A 24,744-nucleotide genomic window follows, 5' to 3' on the forward strand; every position below is an offset into this window, starting at 1 on the left:
GAAAGTTTATTTATTAGTTTTGTTCTTGTCCGTGTATTTCCTGTACCTTTTTCTGTACCAGCATGAATTCAACATTTAAATAACATAAGAAAATGACTGCCAAAATATGTGTTGGTGTGAATATTTATGAAGCAAAATGGTGTAACACAACAGTATTGTTGTACCAGTCTAACAACTGACTGATTGCATAACAAGATAGTTAAATTTCTGTACTTCCATGTTGACTAGTCTGCCCTGTGTTTTAGCTTATATAAAGACAGCCTTTAATGCTTGGGAACTGTGGGCACTGTTGGTGTGCCTTACACTGTTACATTTCCATTTATTCATCTGGCAGATGCTTATATCCAACACAAACTACAAAAAGGGCAAACAGCTAAAGGGCAACAGTGTGAAGTACTTAGTAAGGTATATAAATAAGAAGCTTGATATACAGGACATACTGCTGCTTCCTACACTTGCAAATTCAGGAACTCCTTGAGCAGGGTCTGAATTTAACAGTCAGTCCAACTAGTGACCATAAACAGGGTCTCAGCTGGAGAGGAGTGAATCCATACCCTGAATAATGAGGACTTGACTCTTGAATAATCTGAGCTGAGGATCAAACAGTGCCTCATTTTTCTATCTGTGTTTGCATCTATTTATAACACATTGTATATTCCTTCCAAATAACGTATTCATATTTTATTGCATCCCAACTTTCTATTTACACTCTTATTGTTTTATTGATTTATTTTTATTTTACAGTGTTTCCAAGTCATCTCCTGTTATCTACTGTAATCTACTGTTACTGCCTAGTATTGGACAGGACACATTTAACTAGCTCAGACACACTCTGTGTCTGCTATCTTCCCCTTATGTATACAACATAAACCCTATTTAAAAGCTTTCACTGACCTCTCGCAGCCATAAAATGCTTGGAAGGAAGTAACAATCACTGGTGCCACTGGAAATTGTACATAGCTAGTACAATGCTGTTTTTAATGGCGTCAAAGTGTAATGCTCACTTTACAACAGGCTTTTAACACATCATTTCGTATCTCACTCTGAAGCTGTGTGTCTTTGAGAGTGATTGGGACTGTAGATGTGTGTTGGACAAGTATCTATTAGTCTTTTTGTTTACATTATTTAAACAACCTGGTGCATGTGCGTCACTTACCTGGGGAACAGATGGCACCTATGGAAAGAAGGTAAACTAGCAAAGGCAGGCACTGAGCAATGTTTCTCAAGTTAAGTCAAGTCAAGAAGCTTTTATTGTCATTTCAACCACATATAGCTGACGCAGTACATAGTGAAACGAAACAACGTTAATCCAGGACCCTGGTGCTACATAAACAACATACAATATTTAATTACAAACAGAACAACAACAAAGAACTAGGCCAGAAGATTGTCCTAGCTAGGAAGTGCACTCTTTCATGGTACTCGCTAACTGCAGTGGCCTCTTTTAGCAGGCCCTAACCAGACTGCAAAAATGATTGGTGTGGTTTGAGAAACATGACAAAAGAGTTCAAACTGTTGACCTGGCCTCCAAATACCTCAGATTTCAATCACACTGTCTGCCGGCTTGCCTTCTTGCCAAGCTTCTTATCCTGGCACCATCTCTACTCCTGGTAAGTAATACACTTCAACAGTATGTAAAAGATAACATGATCTGGTAGTGGACAGGGGTCAGCATGGATCACATGGATAATCTGTATAATTTTTTTTGTATAAGAGATGCTTAAAATAAATAAATAAATAAATGAATGAATAAATAAATAATTTAAAAAATAATAAATTCCCATCACATGCAATTTTAGGTTAAAAAGAAAGAAAGAATCTGGATGTGTTTTTTATATAAATAATTCATGCATGAAAGGATTCATTGGGCTGCTTGTGTTCTTTGTGGGTGAATTTAATTCATGCATAAACTAGTATAATAAACTAGGCTATATTTCTGTAGGAAGATCCACCCTCTTAAGCTGCAGAGATACATTGGTTTAACAGCTTTAATAGTAAGGTTCTGATTTTCCCAAAATCACGGGGAGGGAGGAACAAGAGAGAGGAAACAGACCAGAGTGATAAAAAAAAAAAATTGCGTGCCCTAAAGTGAAAGTCGGTGCAGTCGCAGTCAGTCTGACGTCATAATATCGTATGTAATATTATTTTTATTATGCACGAATCACAGAATTTAACTCACAATATAAAAAAACGGACGCGCGTCCGTGACGTCACCCACTTTCGTCTTATTGATTGGCTGAGAGAAGGGCCGTCGGTTTAGATCCAGTGGACCAATGGAGACTTTTATCCCGCCCTTAATGTTCATGAAAGTTACATAAAAAAAAAAAAAAAAAAAAATCGGAAGCAATGAAATGTGAAGCGTGCAAAGGAAATTTTGAGCAAAGAGAGACAGACAGACAGACAGCAAGCAAGCAAGCAAGCATGGGAGTAAATGATCCGAGGAAGATCCGCTTTGGTTTATTAATTCCTATTAGTTTGCCTTCTTTTTGTTAGTTTTGTGTGTGTTCACGCGCACGGTTATTTTCAAGACCGCGATACTTATGGCGTGAAATTGCCGATATGAGTTTATATTAGATCAGACTCAGAGAGCGGAAGAGTAAGAGAGATATATATAAAGAGGCTGCAGGCATGACCAATTTATGACCATACAAACCAGGGTGTTGGGCAGGAAAGAGAGACAGCACACTTATGACGATATGAGATATGAAGACTTCTACTATAAGGCTGCTCTCTATCTTCTTTTTTGCCTCCTTCAGTAGCATGCTGTTTTGGCTTTGCTTTACTCAGAGGTGAGTGTTTGTTTGCTCTTTTTTCTTTCTTTCCTGTTTTCACAGAATTTTTCAAATAAACTTCAAAATAAATGTTTCCTTAAAAAAAACGTGTCATTGTAATTAACATTAAGTCAAACAGTTCTTCTTGTCTTATTGAACTGGTTTAATAACCAATGATAATAAATGAGTGCTAGCTTTGTGAATCCTTCCCTGTAGGTTTGAAAAGATTGGCACTTGGTTAACTCTGAAGTTGTGTATACAGATGCTAAAGTTGCATGACCGCATTATGCATTCACATGCATTTATGCATTTAACTTTAAATTAAAGTCAATTTCTGTGAAAGTCTTGAAAGTGTTGCATTCTTATCTGCAGGAAAGTCCAGGCTGTAGACGGTGGATAAATTGCTGATGTTCTTATATTATAGGGCACAATGGTTTTGTGGTGATGTAGCGGTGGCATTTGCTCTTAGAGATTTAAGGGTTAAAGTGTCTACTTATAAAGTGGTGTAAAGTGACATGATGCAAAGGTGCAAAAGATGAGAACAGATCTGACTATTTGCTGGTGATGAGATCGTCGTTTAAAGTTAGTAAGTATTTGCTTAAGGTGGTGATGTCTTACAATGAAATAAGATCCATATCTTAATTGTATTATTTTCATTTTCGACTCACTTTCCCAGAGACGGCTAGACACAATACACATGCATACGTTCTATAAAGTTCTCTTCTTATGCCTTCTCAGTCAGTTACTGTTGGATGGGTGGTGGCTGGTCTGAGTCAGTCATCTAATAGCTTGGTTGGTGGAATATTTTTTAACTTTGGGACAGAGAATTTTAGGAACAGTAGCTCCATAAGTAAATTTAGTTCCAGGTTAAAAGCATATTTTTATATGATACTTATTTGATTTGATATGATGTGTAATATCAGTAGTACATTGTAAGTACTTGTCCAAATTGGGCCTAAAGTGTCAATATTATTGAAAGAAAAAAAAAAGTGCCATTATATTCCACAGTGATGATCTCCTCATCATGGCACCTGTTAGTGGGTGGGATATATCAGGCAGCAAGTGAACATTTTGTCCTCAAAGTGGATGTGTTAAAAGCAGGAAAAATTGGCAAACGTAGGGATTTGAGCGAGTTTGACAAGGGACAAATTGTGATGGCTAGACGACTGGATCAGAGCATCTCCAAAACTCTTGTGGGGCGTTCCCGGTCTGCAGTGGTCAGTATCTATCAAAAGTGGCCCAAGGAAGGAACAGTGTTGAACCGGCGACAGGGTCATGGGCGGCCAAAGCTCATTGATGCACAAGGGGAGTGAAGGCTGGCCCGTGTGATCCGATCCAACAGACGAGCTCCTGTTGCTCAAATTCCTGGGATCATCACATTTATTCAGCTGCTTTAATCATTCAAAGAACACACAAACACAGATCAGCCATAACATTAAAACCAATCACCATCAATTTACAGCTAAACTATGGTTCTTATTATCTCTATGCATGCTGTGTTTCCAAGCTATAGCATTCACCAGAAACAGAATCTAGCATGTTGGAGCAAGGAGGCCCTCAAACCTGAATGAGTTACACCCAGGTCTGTCAGGAAAAGTTTTGTGAGAAGCTTGTAGAGGGCTGTCTCAAGTGTTGCCACATAATATACTAACAAAACATATCTATGTATATTATATTATATTATATTATATTATATTATATTATATTATATTATATTATATTATATTATATTATATTATATTATATTATATTATATTATATTATATTATATATTTACATACACACACATATATTACCGATATAGTGAATAAAAGTTACATAGAGAATATAAGCATAGTGAGCAGGAATTGCATGCCTGCACATCTTTATCAGCGCTTTTCATTGTAATTTTAAACCAGTCTCTTTTAAAGTGTAAAATGTGTCAACCACAATTGTTTTACAAAACTGTATCCTGCTTGTGTTTTGAATGGTGAGGTCACTTATTTTGTTTCAGTAAATAGGCCTATTTCCAAACAGAGAGGTTCAGGTTTCCCCACATTGTAGTCAGTTGTGTGTTACTGTTCCACAGTTGTCTGTGGCAGAATAACAAATGGTTATGTAATACATGCAATACGCACTGCATACTTTTTGCCCTCTTTCATTTTTTCCATAAAATGTTCAGAAATGATCAGAAAGAATTAAGTAGAACTGAGCACAGAAAAAAAAACAAACACAAAACACAAGCAGGCTTATGAGAGCATATGATTAAACAAGCCACTAAACAAGTTGCAAGTTGTTTACATGTCAGCTAAAAGTTTTGTTTTCTTTGTCACACCCAGATAATGATCAAAGAAATTTCCATTTTATCACAAAGCATGTGTTTGTTGTACAAATATATTGCAATGTTACAGTTCTATCCTGCAATTTTGATTTTGTTTCTAAAGCTGCTGCATATAAAGCCTTACTGTACAAATATGGCCATGGATTGTTATATCTTGGGTCCATTTTAGGAAATAATGTCCTCCCCTATATGGCATACTCCATTCTCTTCTCACTTCCTTTGTTCACTTGGTGGAGTCAGACCTTCATCCGACCGCCATTTTATGTACAATAAAATTGACGTTGTAATAAAATAATGGCTATGAAAATTTTTTTAAGTGGTGTATGATATAGGGTTATTACCATAGTGTTATTTTTCTTGTTACACCGAAGGTGCTCCATCAGTCAGTGCTTCTTCTGGAAAAACTCAATCAGGCAGAAACTGAACTGTTTTCCAGCTTTACCACCTGTATTTACAACATTATCACATCTATAGCAATTTACAGGAAGGCAATAACTGGCAGTGCTACCAAATACTGACAAAGCATGTGTACATATCTATCGAGCTATTGATCTTTATATATGTCTGTCTGTCTGTCTATCTATATTTTTTAATTTATATTTTATGATAGATAGATAGATAGATAGATGTACACATGCTTTGTCAGTATTTGGTAGCTCTGCCGGTTATTGCCTTCCTGTAAATATATATATATATATATATATAATGTATATGTATATGTATATGTATATATATGTATATGTATATGTATATGTATATATATGTATATGTATATATGTATATATATATGTATGTGTGTGTGTGTGTGTGTGTGTGTATGTATGTATATGTATATATATATATGTGTGTGTGTGTGAGAGAGAGAGAGAGAGAGAGATGGATGAATAGATTTTGACCTCTTATGAAATGATAACCTAACCTAATAATACTAACTACACATTTCCTTGTGTTAAATATATTTAAGTTAACACAATAAATATATGGGCCAACAGGAACAGGAAGTATGTGTAGTTATGGAAACGTCTACAGCCTATACACGTATGTAAATAAACTTTACCAGCACTGTCGGAGTCTTTAATTTGTTTTCACAACATGTTTACCCTCTGTTTCTACTGAAACACTCATTTAGAGTCTCATTAGGATCTGAGAGCAAGCATTTACTTCAGTTTCCATATTCAATTGTTTTTCCATATCATTGTGTTTGGTTTGCATCAGTAATGGTGATTATAACATAATACAAAAGAGACGGATGTGAACAGAAGCTGTTGCTCTTGGTTACTGGAAAAACTTCAAGTGATTTTCTCTGTGTCTCCCCGCAGAGTTCTACCTGAAGTTAAACCAAATCCAGCAAGCAAGTGAGAATGCAACACAGTTCACAGCCATATCAAATCTAAAAAAAAATCATTATGTCATGTACTTTTATTTTTCTTTGGCACATGGAAGCTCATTTATAGCTGGTAGAAGGAAAAAAAACTTTGCCTAACATTTGTTTCAGCTGTATCTGAAAAGTCTGACTTACTGTTGTGGCAATTAAACTGTAATATAAGTGAAAAGGAATAAATCTTGTCTTTAAGTTGTTTTTATTCACAGAGTACGTTACAGTGTAGTCAGTTTCAGCTGAAAGGATAGGGCTCATGCACCAAACCTTGCTTCATTACTGATGAAGTGATTTCAAGTGATTTTCTTTGTCTCTCCTCACAGTGATGTCTCTCTCAGAGTTTCGCCAAATCCTACGAGCAGCAAGTGAGAATGCAACACAGTTCACGGGCACATCGGATCTGGAAAAAGAAAAAAAAAATCAACATGGATATAGTTTTAACGAGAAGTGAAATCTTTGCAGTAATTTTTGAGATAATAAGTAAAGTTTTAGATAATGAGTCAATATTCTGACCTACTTCTGCTGCCGAAAATGAAGGGGGAAAAAATGACACAGTTTTAACTGATCAAGATCCAGTCCAGATGTAATCTAACCCACGCACACACACACAAATCTACTCCTGCTGTGGTTATTTTTAAAAATGTTAAAAAAAAAAAAATGTTTATTGATGTGAGAAATCATCTCGGGTGATTGTGTCTCTTTTCACAGCAATTTGGCTGCCATCGAGCCACAGGAAGTTATAAAATACACAACAAGAAAATACAGCATGGTTCACAGAAACAGTACACCAGTTGCTATTACCCGGAAATCTACCATAAAAGTCCAAGAAAGGTGTTTATATATCTGACTTTTAGACTGTGTTGTAATGGCTGCATTTTGACCTACTGTCACTTGTCACTGCTTTTTTTTTATTGCGTGCGTGCATGTGGGAGTGTGTGACTAATATTGACATATGAAAACAGGACAAGTGATTCTGTGTCTGTCTCCTCACAGTGATGCAGCTGTCAGCAATCCAGCCAGTGTCTCTCAAATTCCTGCAAAGAGCAAGTGAGAATACAACACTGTTCACAGAAACAAAAAAGAATAATGGCAGTATTTAGTCTTTCACTTGTTACTACTTTATTATTTTGTGTGTGTCTGTGTTTAAAAACTAACAAAGGAATATGTATAAAGTGGATAGGGAAATATTTGCTAAATATTTTAATATAAAATGAGAACTGTTAGAAATTGCTTTATTTTATTGGCAAATAGAAGCCCATTTACACTAGTTAGAGGGAAAATAAAACTTTGCATAACATTTGTTTCAGCTGTATCTGAAAAGGCTGTGGAAATTAAACTTAACATTAGAAATCACTTCTGTATCTGTCTCCTTACAGTGATACAGCTGCCAGCAATCCAGACAAAGTTCAACAAAATCCTGCAAAGAGCAAGTAAGAATGCAACACGGTTCACAGAAACATCACACCAATTGCTATTTGTCAGGAACCCAGCAGGTAAGCAAGGTTAACTAAACATAAGGTGAACCTGGAAAACCAGGGCGTGAGAAACAGGTGAGCAGGTGGGATTGAGGGGGGGGGGGCAGGCATGGCACAAACACCAAAGCAGGCTGTGATTAAGCAACCCCTCGGGTGGTCTGACATGGAACTGTCCCAGTGGTTCCTGACACTATTACACAGAAAGCTGCACTAAAAGTCCAAAATTAGTGTCAGTGACATATATCCAGTGGTGGGCGGTAACAAAGTAAATGTAATTCATTAGTGTACTTAAGTATCTTTTTCCAGTATCTGTACTTAACTTAAGTATAAATTGAGACTTTCACTCCACTACATTTTGAAGTAACATATCGTACTTTCTACTTCACTACATTATGCCGCATGTTTCATTACTGGTTGTCCAATTGCAGCACAGCAAGCATACCTAGGTACAGCACACGCATTATTTTTGACCTTTTTTGGTTTCATTAAATGCAGCGAACACAAACGGCACAGTAGAGTAAAATTGCAGTGTCACAACCTGAAATACCGTAGCCTACGATGAAAGTAAACCCCGACTCCATCCAGCCACCCGCACACCCATGGCTTTAAGTTGTAGAACAGAAGAAAGAGTCTTTCATATTCAGATAATCTGCTGTGGCCGCCTCAGTAACATACGATTTCGTCTTCCAAGATTCAAAGAACGTTATTAATCCCAGGGGAGAATTGCTTTGCCATATTCCTCTAATAGAAATGGAAGAAAGAAAAAAAGAAAGAAAGAAAGAAAGACTCTATACAAGGAGAAGCCTGAAAAGAAAAAAAATAGAAACAAGTAAAAATAAACTGTAAAATAGAATAAATAAATACAAAAAAAAAGGTTAGAACTGTAATATTGCACACAAGGATTGTAAATTGGTGATAATTTTAATAGGTGATAATGGTAAAGTTATATTGTACATGAAAGATTATGGTGAAATTGTAATGTGCATGAAAGGCCCATAATTACTTTTGCACTCATTATTGATTGCATCTGAAATTGCACATGAAAATGCCCCAACACTAAAAGGGAGGAATTGTAGCCTCGTCAATAATAAGGCTAATTTTGGGGTCACTTTGCAGAATTTTTTCAAACTATTTACGTCTCATTGCAGATGAGATGTGTTCCTGAACACTGACGCACGCTACATTAGAATGTAAGACACGCCCCATATCAAAGCCATTTAACTCTTGGCAATCTATTTCGTGCTCGAATCCATGGGCAGGTCTATTGCGTTTTGCCTCTTTGTAAGCTGTTCGAAATACTGTAGAAGTTGTTTCAATCTGTTCAGCCTGTGCAGGATAATTGTATACTGACTGGCTCTTTGCTTTCTGCTACCATATGCGATTTAGTACGACTGTGCTCAATATCATTAATCTGATCAGTGGAAGTTTCTGTCACCGACGACGTGGTTGCGACCTCCGTTATTTCTGACTGGTGTAACTCGCTTTGCTTCTGTCTCCCTCTATCTTGATCCAGGTGTACACTTCCATCTTCTCGGGATCTCTCTTGATCAGGCACACCATCAGCTTTTCTCGTGGATTTAAAAAAATGAAAATATGTTTGATTGTCTCTTTGATATTTTTAAAATATTTTTATTTAGGTAGACCAATAAACCGTTTCTACCATATAAACCATATTCTTTCTTTCCGCTGCTCACTGCGCACGAAACAATAATTATGGAATAAAATCACTGTCAAAAATAATCGTGCGTAATTCAGAACGTTTGTGTGTGATTTTAATTTACTCGGATTGGATTCCAACATCTACGAGATTTTGTGTGTTTGTTAGAGTACAGCTCCAAAATGTACGACTATGACAAGTTTACAGACACAACGCTAGTTTTCACAACAGCTCTGTGACATGCACCACACGAGAAACTGTCAAAAGATTTTTTCAAATTCGGACATGTTTATATTCTATATTATAGAATATTGTTCTATATTAGGTAAGATTAGCTCTCAGGGATCACAGTATTTTTTGTGGAAAATATAATATTCATTGCGATTACAAGCAATATAATAGGGTATTGAACTGTATTCCAGAGGCCTTTATACCATTGGTCAGTAATACAGTGGCCAGTGTAACAGAAGCTCTTCATTTACCTTCTTTAATAATAAATGGGCAAGATTTTATTAGTTGTAGCCTGCAAATAAATTAATAAGAACTTTATTGACCCAAGATAAATTTCCAAATCAAGCTAGTCGAAATAACGCAAGTCAACTTTTTCCCAAGAGCTCTATTTTTAAAATAAGAACCATGTGTATCTCCTTTCCCATACCCCCCACTTCGGGGGTGTAATTTTTCATGTCCTGCGTGTAACAGAGCTGTTGTGAAAACGAGCGATTTGTCTGTAAACTTCTCACATCCGGACGCCCCCGCCCTGTGCGGGGCTCGAACCTGGACCTCCGTGGTGCTGCGTGCGCCGGCACGCCGTAGAGATAGACCCATGGGCAGGATTCAACTAAGTGCTGCTTTATTAACATAAACACGAGACAGGGGAAGACTAACTTAAACACTGGAATGAGAACAATAGGATAGGCGTGGCACAAGATACACACAATAAAGCAGGCTCCATAGAGTCACCTGCCAGCCCCCCCTCCAGGCCTGGCAGGTAACTGTCCAGCAGTTCCTGAAAAAACTGTCCTAGTCGTACATTTTGGAGTTGCACTCTAACAAACACACACAATCTCGTATCTGTAAACTGTCGTGGCCGTAGATTTTGGAATCCAACTCTGACGAAACACAGAATTACATCTAATAGTTTTAAATTGCGCACGAGTAAATTAAAATCACACACAAACGTTCTGAATTACGCACGGTTATTTTTGACAGTGATTTTTATTCCATAATAATCACCAACCAATGAGAGTCACTGTACACTTAAGAAAGCTGATGGTCAAAAATATATGTTGAGGACCAATAGCTAAACCTCAACATGTATCTGCATACAGACTTGCTCGCTGTGTGTTTCACTCACTCATTCACACACGTGCGCTCACACACATACGCATACGCTGTCAGGTCACCAGGCACAAGTTAATACCGGATCGATTAAAATAAATACCGGGAACACAAAACACGAAAATTGGACAATTTTCCAGAACAGGATCAGGTAGGATCCGGCTCAAATTAAGCACTGATTGTACATGCAAGATAATGATGAAATTGTAATGTGCATGAAAGGCCCATAATTACTATTGCACTCATTATTGATTATTGCACCTGAAACTGCACATGAAACTGTCTCAGCACTAAAAGGGAGGAATTGTACAGTTTGATTGCCACAAGGATGAAAGATGACCTAAAGCGCTCAGTACTACACTTGGCAGTGATCGGTGATCAGTCTCTGGCTGAATGTGCTCTTCTGGTCAACCAGCACACTGTGTAGTGGATGAGAAGGGTTGTCCAGGATTGAATGGAATTTTGACAGCATCCTTCTCTCAACAACAACTGGATATTTGAGAAATTATTAGTATAATATAAATATTTATATTTATAATATAACAATATAAATAAATAAATATAAATATTTGAGAAAACATGTAGAGGTGAGCACGTCCTGTGATAATCATAATGGCCATTTTCTTTAATATGAAATCTAATGTTAGCTTAAAGAATGAAAGATTTTATTGTGCATGTGGATAAATTGTCGTGCATGGCTAGTTACAACTTAGTAAGCTAACATAATCAGTAACTCTTGAGCAGCAGTCTATATTCATTTTACTGGTGTTATACAGCAACCCAATAACCCAGTAGCTCAGCCTTTATTGTTGATGTTTGACCAGTCTCTGTGAATCTGCTTAGATCCTCGCTTGTCATTAGTTCAAAGCTGATTCCCAGGACACAGGCATGTCCAGAACACATTGGTTATTTTGAAGTACAGGAGAGGTGTACTTTGCCCACCATTGCATATACGGAGTTAGACAGAGACAGAGACTTTATAGTTCAATACTCCCATTCTTTGTGTACAAACCGAATTCCGGAAATGTTACTCTCGGAATCTTTTGATTATGTTATGCACTGTAGATGAGATTTGCAAAGCCTTTGCAATTTGACGTTGAGGAACGTTGTTTTTAAAGTATTTCACAATCTTTACTTCTGAGAGACTCTGCCTCTCCAAGACATCCCTTTTTATAGCTTACAGTGTTACAGACCTGATGTCAATTAACATCTATAGTTGCTATACATTCTCCCAGCTGAATCTTTTCAAAATCTCTTGCTTTTTCAGCCCTTTGTTGCCCCCGTGCCAACTTTTTTGATCATCAAATTTGAAATGAGCTCATTTGGTGGATAAAAGTGTAAACATTTATGTTGTCTAAGTTCTATTGTGAATGAAATATTAACTCATGCGATTTGAAAGTGTTTTAGTTTTCATTTTATTCAAATTTTAATAAAACGTCCCAATATTTTTGGAATGTGGGTTGTAAGAAGAAAGTATAGAAAGAATAGAGATGGGATTACAATCATACATACAGGCAAAATAATGCCAGTATTTAGTCTATCACATGTTACTACATTCTTATTGTGTGTGTGTGTGTGTGTGTTTAAAAACTAACCAAGGAATATGTATAAAGTGGATAGGAAAATGTATGCTAAATGTTTTAATATGAAATAAGAAATGTTAGAAATGATTTTTATTGTCAGACAGAAGCCCATTTACACCAGTTAGAGGGGGGGGGGACCTTTCATAACATTTGTTTCAGCTGTATCTGAACAATCTGACTTATTGCCGTGGAAATTATACTTTCAGAAACGCCTGAAACAAATTCTATACAATTTCTTTCCTCTAACTGATGTAAATGGGCTTCCATATGCCAGTAAAATAAAGTCGTTATAAACATTTCTCAATCCATTAAAACATTTAGCATATAATTGATGAGAAGTAAAAATGAAGCTTCAGTGGATGAAATCTTGTCTTTAAGTTGTTTTTATTCACAGAGTAGCTTGCAGAGGAGTCGGGTACCGTTTTTTGACATAAAAATTGCACGTTCAAACTATTGGTTTTAAAGTGACGGTTTCCACTACGCTTCGGTGGTTTTAACCTTTGTCAGCAAGCAGTAAAAAATCCTGTTAATGAGATTTATAGTTTTGGCCTATCATCAAATGATTCCGTATGTCTCCTCACAGTGATGTAGCTGCCAGCGAGCCAGACAAAGTTGAACAACATCCTGCAAAGAGCAAGTGAGAATACAACGCTGTTCACAGAAACATTACACATTACTGCTGATGCACAAAAATACACCCAGTTCATGTGACTTTCAATTCTCTAAAATTTTAAATAGGAAAAAAAAGAGAAAAGAATTAGTGTAATGTGAACTGAGAAATGGTTATTATTAAATATTTATTTTTTAATAATGTTTAAAAGTTTTTTTTTGCAAGAATCTCAATCTAATCTAATCCTGTTGTGGTTATTTAAACATGTTTTAAATGTTTATTGAACTGAGAAACATTAGAGATCACTTCAAGTGATTCTGTATCTGTCTCCTCACAGTGATGTAGCTGCCAGCGAGCCAGACAAAGTTAAACAAAATCCTGCAAAGAGCAAGTGAGAATACAACACTGTTCACAGAAACATTACACATTACTGCTGTTGGCATTTATTATTAACCTCCTACAACCTGGCATCCACATGCGTGGACATCACATTTTTGGTTGTGTGCACCATAATACTTAATTCTTTGTAACTGGAACCTGTTGTACACAAAAGAAGTGGCTTCATGTTCAAAGATAATATCTGGTTATTATATTTATTGGTTCCTCATAACCCCAAATAGGTAGAAGGAATCTAAAATGCAAGCTCAAGTCTTAGGAGGTTAAGTCACGTGGTCTCCTGCTGCACAGAAAACACCCAGTTCATGTGACTAAACTCTGAACTTTTAAATAGAAAAGAAAAGAATTAGTATAATGTGAACTGAGAAATGGTTATTATTAAATATTTACTGAATTGAGAATTTTTTTTTTTTGCAAGAATCTGTCTGATCTAATCCTGTTGTGGTCATTTAAACATGTTTTAAATGTTTATTGAACTGAGAAACATTAGAAATCATGTCAGGTGATTCTGTATCTGTCTCCTCACAGTGATGTAGCTGCCAGCGAGCCAGACAAAGTTAAACAAAATCCTGCAAAGAGCACGTGAGAATACAACACTGTTCACAGAAACATTACACATTACTGCTGTTACACAGGAAGCTACACTAAAAGCCCAAACTTGGTATCCGTGTCATATGTCTGAATTTTAGACTGAGCTATACAGAGGAAGTTAGTGTAAGTATTTTGAACCTACTGTCACTTGTCACTGCTTTCTTATTGTGAGAGAGCGAGAGCGAGCGAGAAAGAGGTTGAGAAGGGTTGTCCAGGATTGAATGGAGGTTTGACAGCATCCTTCTCTTAACAACAATGTGAACTGGATATTTGAGAAATTTTAACCTACTGTCACTTGTCACTGCTTTCTTATTGTGAGAAAGCAGTGAGAGAGAGAGAGAGAGAGAGAGAGAGAGAGGTTATTAAGAAATACAGGCAGTAAAAGTCTTATCTTAATCTAGTGTACTTGTGTTTAGTTAAAAGCTGTGCAGAAGGATACCTTTTACCTTAAAGTATAGAAGGAATAGAAATTTCCTTAAAATGTTTTGCCATTCAGGCAAATCTAAAAATTCTACATAAGTCATATATGCATATTTGATAAGAATTTTAACAATGAGCGAAAACTTAAGTTTTAATAAGTCGAGAGTTTTAGATAGTAAGTTATTATTTCAACATTTATGCTGCTGCCAGAAATGGAGAGTGAATCCAGTGATTCTGTATCTGTCTCCTCACAGTGAAGCAGCTGCCAGCAATCCAGACAAAGTTCAACAAAATCCCGCAAAGAGCAAGTGAGAATACAACGCTGTTCACAGAAACATTACACATTACTGCTCTTACACAGAGGGAGTTAATAATCAGTATTTTAGCGTACTGTTTTCTTATATTGTGTGTGTGTGTGTTTTTATGTAAAACAGAAGATTACTGCAGAATACTGTAATTGCCCATCACACACCAAAGCATTGTTTTACTAAATACTGAAATTTTGACTGTGCTGAATTTTGAATTCTGAAAAATTGCAGACGTTCGAACTATTGGTTTTAAAGTGACGGTTTCCACTACGCTTCGGTGGTTTTAACCTTTGTCAGCAAGCAGTAAAAAGTCCTGTTGATGAGATTTATAGTTTTGGCATATCATCAATTGATTCTGTATCTGTCTCCTCACAGTGATGCAGCTGCCAGCGATCCAGACAAAGTTAAACAAAATCCTGCAAAGAGCAAGTGAGAATACAACACTGTTCACAGAAACATTACACATTACTGCTGATGCACAAAAATACACCCAGTTCATGTGACTTTCAATTCTCTAAAATTTTAAATAGGAAAAAAAAGAGAAAAGAATTAGTGTAATGTGAACTGAGAAATGGTTATTATTAAATATTTATTTTTTAATAATGTTTAATAAAGTTTTTTTTTTGCAAGAATCTCAATCTAATCTAATCCTGTTGTGGTTATTTAAACATGTTTTAAATGTTTATTGAACTGAGAAACATTAGAGATCACTTCAAGTGATTCTGTATCTGTCTCCTCACAGTGATGTAGCTGCCAGCGAGCCAGACAAAGTTAAACAAAATCCTGCAAAGAGCAAGTGAGAATACAACACTGTTCACAGAAACATTACACATTACTGCTGTTGGCATTTATTATTAACCTCCTACAACCTGGCATCCACATGCGTGGACATCACATTTTTGGTTGTGTGCACCATAATACTTAATTCTTTGTAACTGGAACCTGTTGTACACAAAAGAAGTGGCTTCATGTTCAAAGATAATATCTGGTTATTATATTTATTGGTTCCTCATAACCCCAAATAGGTAGAAGGAATCTAAAATGCAAGCTCAAGTCTTAGGAGGTTAAGTCACGTGGTCTCCTGCTGCACAGAAAACACCCAGTTCATGTGACTAAACTCTGAACTTTTAAATAGAAAAGAAAAGAATTAGTATAATGTGAACTGAGAAATGGTTATTATTAAATATTTACTGAATTGAGAATTTTTTTTTTTTTTTGCAAGAATCTGTCTGATCTAATCCTGTTGTGGTTATTTAAACATGTTTTAAATGTTTATTGAACTGAGAAACATTAGAAATCATGTCAGGTGATTCTGTATCTGTCTCCTCACAGTGATGTAGCTGCCAGCGAGCCAGACAAAGTTAAACAAAATCCTGCAAAGAGCACGTGAGAATACAACACTGTTCACAGAAACATTACACATTACTGCTGTTACACAGGAAGCTACACTAAAAGCCCAAACTTGGTATCCGTGTCATATGTCTGAATTTTAGACTGAGCTATACAGAGGAAGTTAGTGTAAGTATTTTTAACCTACTGTCACTTGTCACTCCTTTCTTATTGTGAGAGAGCGAGAGCGAGCGAGAAAGAGGTTGAGAAGGGTTGTCCAGGATTGAATGGAGGTTTGACAGCATCCTTCTCTTAACAACAATGTGAACTGGATATTTGAGAAATTTTAACCTACTGTCACTTGTCACTGCTTTCTTATTGTGAGAAAGCAGTGAGAGAGAGAGAGAGAGAGAGAGAGAGAGGTTATTAAGAAATACAGGCAGTAAAAGTCTTATCTTAATCTAGTGTACTTGTGTTTAGTTAAAAGCTGTGCAGAAGGATACCTTTTACCTTAAAGTATAGAAGGAATAGAAATTTCCTTAAAATGTTTTGCCATTTAGGCAAATCTAAAAATTCTACATAAGTCATATATGCATATTTGATAAGAATTTTAACAATGAGCGAAAACTTAAGTTTTAATAAGTCGAGAGTTTTAGATAGTAAGTTATTATTTCAACATTTATGCTGCTGCCAGAAATGAAGAGAGTGAATCCAGTGATTCTGTATCTGTCTCCTCACAGTGAAGCAGCTGCCAGCAATCCAGACAAAGTTCAACAAAATCCCGCAAAGAGCAAGTGAGAATACAACGCTGTTCACAGAAACATTACACATTACTGCTCTTACACAGAGGGAGTTAATAATCAGTATTTTAGCGTACTGTTTTCTTATATTGTGTGTGTGTGTGTTTTTATGTAAAACAGAAGATTACTGCAGAATACTGTAATTGCCCATCACACACCAAAGCATTGTTTTACTAAATACTGAAATTTTGACTGTGCTGAATTTTGAATTCTGAAAAATTGCAGACGTTCGAACTATTGGTTTTAAAGTGACGGTTTCCACTACGCTTCGGTGGTTTTAACCTTTGTCAGCAAGCAGTAAAAAGTCCTGTTGATGAGATTTATAGTTTTGGCATATCATCAATTGATTCTGTATCTGTCTCCTCACAGTGATGCAGCTGCCAGCGATCCAGACAAAGTTAAACAAAATCCTGCAAAGAGCAAGTGAGAATACAACACTGTTCACAGAAACATTACACATTACTGCTGATGCACAAAAATACACCCAGTTCATGTGACTTTCAATTCTCTAAAATTTTAAATAGGAAAAAAGAGAGAAAAGAATTAGTGTAATGTGAACTGAGAAATGGTTATTATTAAATATTTATTTTTTAATAATGTTTAATAAAGTTTTTTTTTTTGCAAGAATCTCAATCTAATCTAATCCTGTTGTGGTTATTTAAACATGTTTTAAATGTTTATTGAACTGAGAAACATTAGAGATCACTTCAAGTGATTCTGTATCTGTCTCCTCACAGTGATGTAGCTGCCAGCGAGCCAGACAAAGTTAAACAAAATCCTGCAAAGAGCAAGTGAGAATACAACACTGTTCACAGAAACATTACACTAAAAGCCCAATATGTCATATTTTAGACGGAGTTATACAGAGGGAGTTAATGTATAATCAGTATTCTTACCTACTGTCACTTGTCACTGTTTTCTTATTGTGAGAGAGAGAGAGAGGTTGAGAAGGGTTGTCCAGGATTGAATGGAAGTTTGACAGCATCCTTCTCTCAACAACAATGTGAACTGGATATTTGAGAAATTTTAACCTACTGTCACTTGTCACTGCTTTCTTATTGTGAGAAAGCAGAGAGAAAGAGAGAGAGATGTTATTAAGATTGACAGATGATAACAGGAAAATACAGGCAGTAATTGTCTTATCTTAATCTAGTGTACTTGTGTATAGTTAAAAGCTGTTCAACAGGACACCAGGAATAGAGATTTCCTTAAAAGGTTTTGGCATTTAAAAATTCTACATAAGAGTTTTAGTTCTAATCATATTTGATCAGAATTTTAACAATGAGCGAAAACTTAAGTCGTAATAAGTCGAGAGTTTTAGATAGTAAGTTATTATTTCAACATTTATGCTGCTGCCAGAAATGAAGAGAGTGAATCCAGTGATTCTGTATCTGTCTCCTCACAGTGATGCAGCTGCCAGCAATCCAGACAAAGTTCAACAAAATCCCGCAAAGAGCAAGTGAGAATACAACGCTGTTCACAGAAACATTACAGGCAAAATAATGGCAGTATTTAGTCTGTCACTTGTTACTATTTGCTTATTGTGTGTGTGTGTGTGTGTGTGTTTGGGGCTTGTCTTCCAGGGAAATTGCCACTATTGAAAAACTAATATCAAAATATACTAACAATTGGACAAAGCAGGAGGAGAACTTTAAGTCCTTCAGGTAACTTAACACACAGGTCACAACACAATAAGGATTTTAAAAAAGCGTAGGTGCTAATATCTGGGTGGGAAAAATTCCACTTATTTGTCAAAATCATACTCAAATGTAAAATATCCAGGCAGAAATATTTCAGTTCAGTTAAGTTCTTTTACTGTCCACATGGAAAACTGGATAAGCAGCTTGGTATGACAACAACATAAAGTGTCGTTCATGCAACTGGTTAAATAAAATGTGCTTCTTTCAGATGTACTCAAATTATCAAAAGAAAAATGTTTTTGAGGTTACGTCACTTTTCCCTATAAAATCTTCATTGTGTCTCTGTGAGATTGTCGGTGATAGACGTGGCTCATGTTCAATATCGTTGTTCTTATTCTTTCATCTGCTTCCTGTTCTGGATCATCTGGTCCGCATATTTGATTTGGCACAGGTTTTTTTTTTTTTTTTACAGCCCTTCCTGAAACATTTTATCCGGACTTGTGAGCGGCACTTTTGACTCATGTTCAACATTAACTAGTTTAAATACAACAAAATAATATTTTATTAAAGTACCAAAGGTTTTTTTCCCCCCACCCCTTCTTCAAACTTCAGATCTATTTAAATGTTAGGTTGTAAATGTTAGTAATAGAGAAGTGTTTTATTTTCCAGGTCCTTGCTCACCAGCAGTTGTAATGCCATTTCCAAAGCAGTGGTTACACAGACGAACTCACCTGTGGGGACAAATATTACATTTGATGCAGACAAAAAAATAGTGGCGGTGAAACTAGACCTGTATAATGTATTTCCCAAGGTATTGTATCATAGACATATGCTAAAAAAATGTGTATGAGCAGTATGTGATTGCTTGTACAATGTTTGTGTGTGTGCATGCGTTTAGGAGAGCCCCTTTAAAAATGCCCCATGGGACTCGTGTGCTGTTGTAGGCAACGGAGGAATTTTAGCCAACAGCAGCTGTGGAAAACTAATCAACTCTGCCTCATATGTCATCAGGTCTGACTATTTCAAGTCATTTGTGTAAAAACCTAATTATGCAGAGTATCTACACAGCAAAAATCAGCAAATGAAATTGAATATATAATCTAAATTACATGCCAAAAACAAATATCTCCCATGAGCTCAATCTCCTCCCTCTCATTGTTTCTCAGGTGTAATCTTCCTCCACTGAGTAATGGACATGAGAAAGATACAGGAAATAAAACAAGCCTTGTTACAGCCAACCCCAGCATCTTCATGCAAAGGTGAGTCTGGGTTGTACAGTACATGCAGTGGGTTTATGGAAATTACTTTAGGTAGGTGGATACTTTATTTGATCACTGGGGCTCAGCTTTCACATGGCATACATAATTCTACTAGTCTAAATAGATAAAACACATTAGGTTGGGCAACATTAGGTTACACTGGGTGGCAAAGTGTTCCATTCACCTAAGCACAGAGAAAAACATGGTTGGTGGTAGACGGAGTGTTGCAGTATTTGTTGCATTTAAAAGATTCTTATTGTCTGTCAGGGCAAAGCTGATTGCAGGTTTTAGACGTGTCATGTGGTGTTCATTGTTTTATCTGCTCACACACACACACAATCCACACTCTCAGCTCATCAACAAGCACTTCATGACAATACCATAGGCATGAAACTTTATTTCTCTGTCTCTGTAGGTACAAGTCGCTAAATGAGCGCAGAAAGCCTTTTGTGAATGATATGAAGCTGTATGGGGACGCTTTAATCGTTGTGCCTGCCTTCTCATTTTGGCAGAACATGGCCGTGTCCATGCGTGCCCTTTACTCACTGGAAGAAATTAACAGCAGTGGCCCACAAGCTATCTTCTTTAACCCGAGTTACCTGAAATCTCTGGCAGACTTTTGGCGAGGGCATGGAATTAAGGCAGTACGCCTTAGCAGTGGTATTATGATGGCCAGCTTGGCACTGGAGGTCTGCAGCAATGTCCATCTGTACGGTTTCTGGCCCTTTGAATTACACCCGTACACGCACCAGCAGATAACCAACCACTACTATGATAACAAACCAGTAAATAAGAAAATGCATGCGATGTCAGCTGAGTTTGAAGCCTTAATGGATCTCCATAACAAGGGTGTGATTCATCTGCACCTAGGGGAGTGCACAAATTAAACTACATTATATGATCAAACGTTTGTGGACACCTGACCATCACACCTAACCTCCACTCTTCTGAGAAGGCCTTCCATAGTGTGTGACTGAGGGATTTGTGCTCCTTTAGCCAGCATTAGTGAGGTCAGGCACCGATGTCAGTTGGGGATACCTGCACTTTAACTGTCTGTTGAACTGCTGTGACAATTGAATTTCCCCACTGTGGGATTAATAAAGTTTTATCTTATCTTATCTCTTATATTATCTTATGATATGTAACCACTTTATCACTCTGGTTATAGGGAACCTGATGTAACCCAATGCGATTATCTATATTCATACATAAACTGTTAGTCCTGGTCCAAAAACATGATTGTATATTTTTCATTCACAAATGCCAAATATTTAATTATCATTTAATTACTTTATCAGGGGTGTCCAATCATATCTACACAGGGCCAGTGTGGATGTAGGATTTTCTTCAATTCAAGCAGGAGTAATACCTTATCCTGTTGGCTTTTAAAATACTCTGAGGTGTGGCTTGTACATGGTTGGAATGGAAACTTGCACCTACACCAGGCCTTTCTGGATAAGATTGGACAAAATAACTAACAAATTAACTATGTTTCAAAACAACAATGATTTGGGGGTTTTTACACTATAGCAAAATTCTCTGGAAATTATCTGGTACAGAAATCACATTAAATTAATTGGGGTTAAATTGAATTAAAATTGAACTGTTGTTGTCTGATTTGATAAGCATTCAAAAGTAAAAAAAAAAAATAAAATAAATAAATAAAAATGGCCAAGAGAATATCCTGAGCTGAATAAAATGTGATTATTGATATTGAAGCTTTCTTCAAAAGCAAAAAAAAACATACCCCGTCTATAGTGCCGATCTGCATTTGTGACGCATTATAATCTGAATAATGTATTGTATAAGTAAATAGTGTTGATTTACCTATCCTACATTTTTTTTTTTTTAAATATCCACAAGATCAACCTAATAATGATTGGTGCAGTTTGTGAGAATAGGACATTTAATGAGTTAACAAAAGCTAAACCGGATAGTTCTTAGTATTACACGGTGGCACAGTGTAAAAATACTGCGGTTAAAATCCACTGAGCATTACTTGTTGGTAAAAAATAGAAGTGGTCATTCCCGAACTGCTTGTCAGTAGTGAACTCTAGTTATAAGACATAATAATAGCTCTTTGAGACGGAGAACCATTCTGTTTCACATAGAACTTTCAAGGGTTCCTCCAGAGTGATGACCAAAGTAGGTTAGATTTTAACAGCATAGATAGATAGATAGATAGATAGATAGATAGATAGATAGATAGATAGATAGATAGATAGATAGATAGATAGATAGATAGATAGATAGATAGATAGATAGATAGATAGATAGATAGATAGATAGATAGATAGATAGATAGATAGATAGATAGATAGATATGCAATAGTGAGAGTAACTGAGCAGACCCTGAATGTAATGGATGAGAGAGTTCTACATGTAATACCGTGATGTATATAGTAGATGAGCCTTAGCCTAGATCTCCCGAAGTATAGGCTCTGTATATATAGCTTGTAATATATGTATGGAATTTTATACAGTAAATTCTTACCTCGGCATATTGTGTGTGTAATTATTGAAGAGAGAAATGATTTAACCTACTTCTTATAGAGGACATAACATAGTCCTGTAACTGTAGCGTAATGAAGTGCAATTTAATGGATAATTAACAGTTCATTTTTTTTCTTCATTGTCAGTTCAGTCAATCGACTTAAACTGAAATATTAGAGATTTCCCTAGATGTGTAGAGTGAAGATGGCCTACGTATAAACTATGATATGGAAAGGGCTAGTAATAAATTTAAAAAAGTGTGAATATGTACCACTGAATGTAATGCTTATTTTGAAATGCACTGTAGTATGTTATGTGGGGCAATTTGTTGCTATTGCTATTGTTCACGAATGCACAGATTTGTATATTTTTCCTTTTGGGGTAAAAAAAAAAAAAAAAAAAAAAAAAAAAGGTATTTAATTAATTAATTAATACTGATGTCAAATGTTGACAGAAAATGCATCAACTGAAGTCGAGCCAGACACAGGATACAGTAAAAGTGAAAAAAATATATCAAATGAGGAAACAAGCAGAAGTCAGCCTTCAACAAACGTTGCACCCGAACATTATCAGGAAATTCATTGTGCTAAACAAATGGAGGAAGATGGAATTTAACAAATGCCAGATCAACTACTAGCCGAAAAGAAAACAGGTCATGCTATATCTAAGGTCACACCAGGGTTTACAATAAAACATAAGATAATGAATAGCCAGGATTTAAAATGAACCCCAATGCAAGTATGAGCAGCGTGAAACATGTTTTCCTGGTCTGTTTTGGTGAATTCACATGAAACGAGTTAACCCAGTTCTGTTTACCAGAGTGTTGTCAGTATGAAAAGCCCTTAGGAGTCTTTTAGAAGTCTTTTAAGAACAAAACTAGAAATTTTATTCTGGTTAGGACAAATGAAGAAAAAAATGTAATATATATACCGCTTGTTCTTGAACACATTTCCCAGTAATGTAAATAAACAGGCAGTTATTCATATTGGTGTGCTTTCCGTATAGAGAAGAAGAATCTGAGAATTACTTGCAGATAAATTACAGAATTATAGTGTCTTTAAGAAGTAGAACACAGGAAAGGGCGTGATCACCTTTGGCTTGTCTGCGACCACAAATATGTAATCTTTTATAAAACACTTCCTCTTGTGTTCTGTTGCTTTTGTATAATGCCATCTAGATTGTGATAGTTTTAAAATTTCCTAATAATAATAATAACACAATCCAGTACACAATAAACAGTTTTAAAATATATGCATGTTACATTTATTGAAGAAAAAAAATGATCTAACACCAACTGGCCCTGTATGGAAAAAAAGTAGAACTGTTCATTACCAAATAATGTGAAGGCTAGAAAAGCTTAACCAGCAGCAAACGATGCAGTGATCAAAATCAGTTCCAGAAAAGACGAGTTATTTAAATAAGTCAGTAACGCCCTGGAATTTCACAGTAAGACCAGCTAAATTGCTAAATTAGACTTGCAACAATGGTGGATCTTCCCAAAATTCCTCCAAGAGCACAACACCAACTCATCTGACCCAAGAACTCAGATGAACTCAAAGAACTGCAGGCTTTGTTCATGTCAGATAATGGCAGTGTTCATGATTCCCTCATGAGAAAGAATAATGATTGTGTCCATGGGAGAGTTGAAGGCAAAAAAAAACAACTTCTACTAACCAAAAGGACTTGTCTCACATTTGCCAAAATCACCTTGAAGTCCACCAGGTTAAGCACAATTAGTTTATGCAGCCAGAAAACAATCCTTAGTACAAAAGAAAGTCATCCACTGAGATGTTCAAGTCAAAGATCTGACTTAAGCCCCACTGAGAGGCTGTGACAGGGCTTTAAACAGGTAGGTCATGGCAAAAATATAGCATTTCTGTGAAGGACAGTGGGATGAAGTCCCTCAACAGCTATATCCGGTCATTTGATTGCAGTTGATGTTGAAGTTAAGTAAGTAAATTAAGGTTTGGGTTCAGAGGGCAAATGTTTCATTTAGTTGCTAGCATATAGTTGACCGTATAGTTGTTGCAAAACTAGGACTGATGTTTGCTGATGTTTTTCTGGTGTGTGAGTTCAATTGCTTTGCATGACAATTTGCAGGGTCAGGTCAAGTAGTCAAAAGCAAAGAAACTACAAAAACTTTTCTTTTTTTTTTAATATCTGCCTATTTTCTCCTCCATAAAAATAGTTACACTACGAGATTGTAGATAAAAAAAAATCTTGTTATTATAAAAGTGTGAAGATAAACGTCTCTGTAGCTTCAGTTATGCTACTCCTCAGCACAACATGAAACAGAGTTCAATAACAGCCTGTCTTTACGCTCTGTCTTCAGAGCCACGTTCCCTCGTAGCATTAATGTTCCCCTGCAACATT

The 24,744-nt window shown here is 36.2% G+C and overlaps 1 protein-coding gene across 34 annotated transcripts in view; it reads left to right on the forward strand.

Moving 5' to 3' along the window:
- Nucleotides 1–2,324: 2,324 nt before the first annotated feature.
- Nucleotides 2,325–24,744, forward strand: part of LOC131362111 (alpha-2,8-sialyltransferase 8F-like) — a 28,242-nt gene continuing 5,822 nt past the window's right edge. The window contains exons 1-22 of one of the 34 annotated variants that reach the window (XM_058403884.1): nt 2,326–2,789; nt 6,411–6,446; nt 6,793–6,834; nt 7,178–7,300; nt 7,463–7,516; nt 7,846–7,899; nt 13,109–13,162; nt 13,473–13,526; nt 14,060–14,113; nt 14,797–14,850; nt 15,226–15,279; nt 15,593–15,646; nt 16,183–16,236; nt 16,920–16,973; nt 17,349–17,402; nt 17,717–17,770; nt 18,385–18,438; nt 18,563–18,643; nt 19,289–19,430; nt 19,518–19,630; nt 19,786–19,878; nt 20,294–20,771. In XM_058403884.1, the coding sequence (XP_058259867.1) occupies nt 2,704–2,789; nt 6,411–6,446; nt 6,793–6,834; nt 7,178–7,300; nt 7,463–7,516; nt 7,846–7,899; nt 13,109–13,162; nt 13,473–13,526; nt 14,060–14,113; nt 14,797–14,850; nt 15,226–15,279; nt 15,593–15,646; nt 16,183–16,236; nt 16,920–16,973; nt 17,349–17,402; nt 17,717–17,770; nt 18,385–18,438; nt 18,563–18,643; nt 19,289–19,430; nt 19,518–19,630; nt 19,786–19,878; nt 20,294–20,765 (1,890 nt within the window). In that variant the 5' untranslated portion in view covers nt 2,326–2,703 and the 3' untranslated portion in view covers nt 20,766–20,771. The other 33 variants (XM_058404159.1, XM_058403919.1, XM_058403946.1 and 30 more) reach the window with 33 other exon arrangements.

Source organism: Hemibagrus wyckioides, linkage group LG02 (genome assembly GCF_019097595.1).
Source record: "Hemibagrus wyckioides isolate EC202008001 linkage group LG02, SWU_Hwy_1.0, whole genome shotgun sequence".
Classification (NCBI taxonomy): Eukaryota; Metazoa; Chordata; class Actinopteri; order Siluriformes; family Bagridae; genus Hemibagrus; species Hemibagrus wyckioides.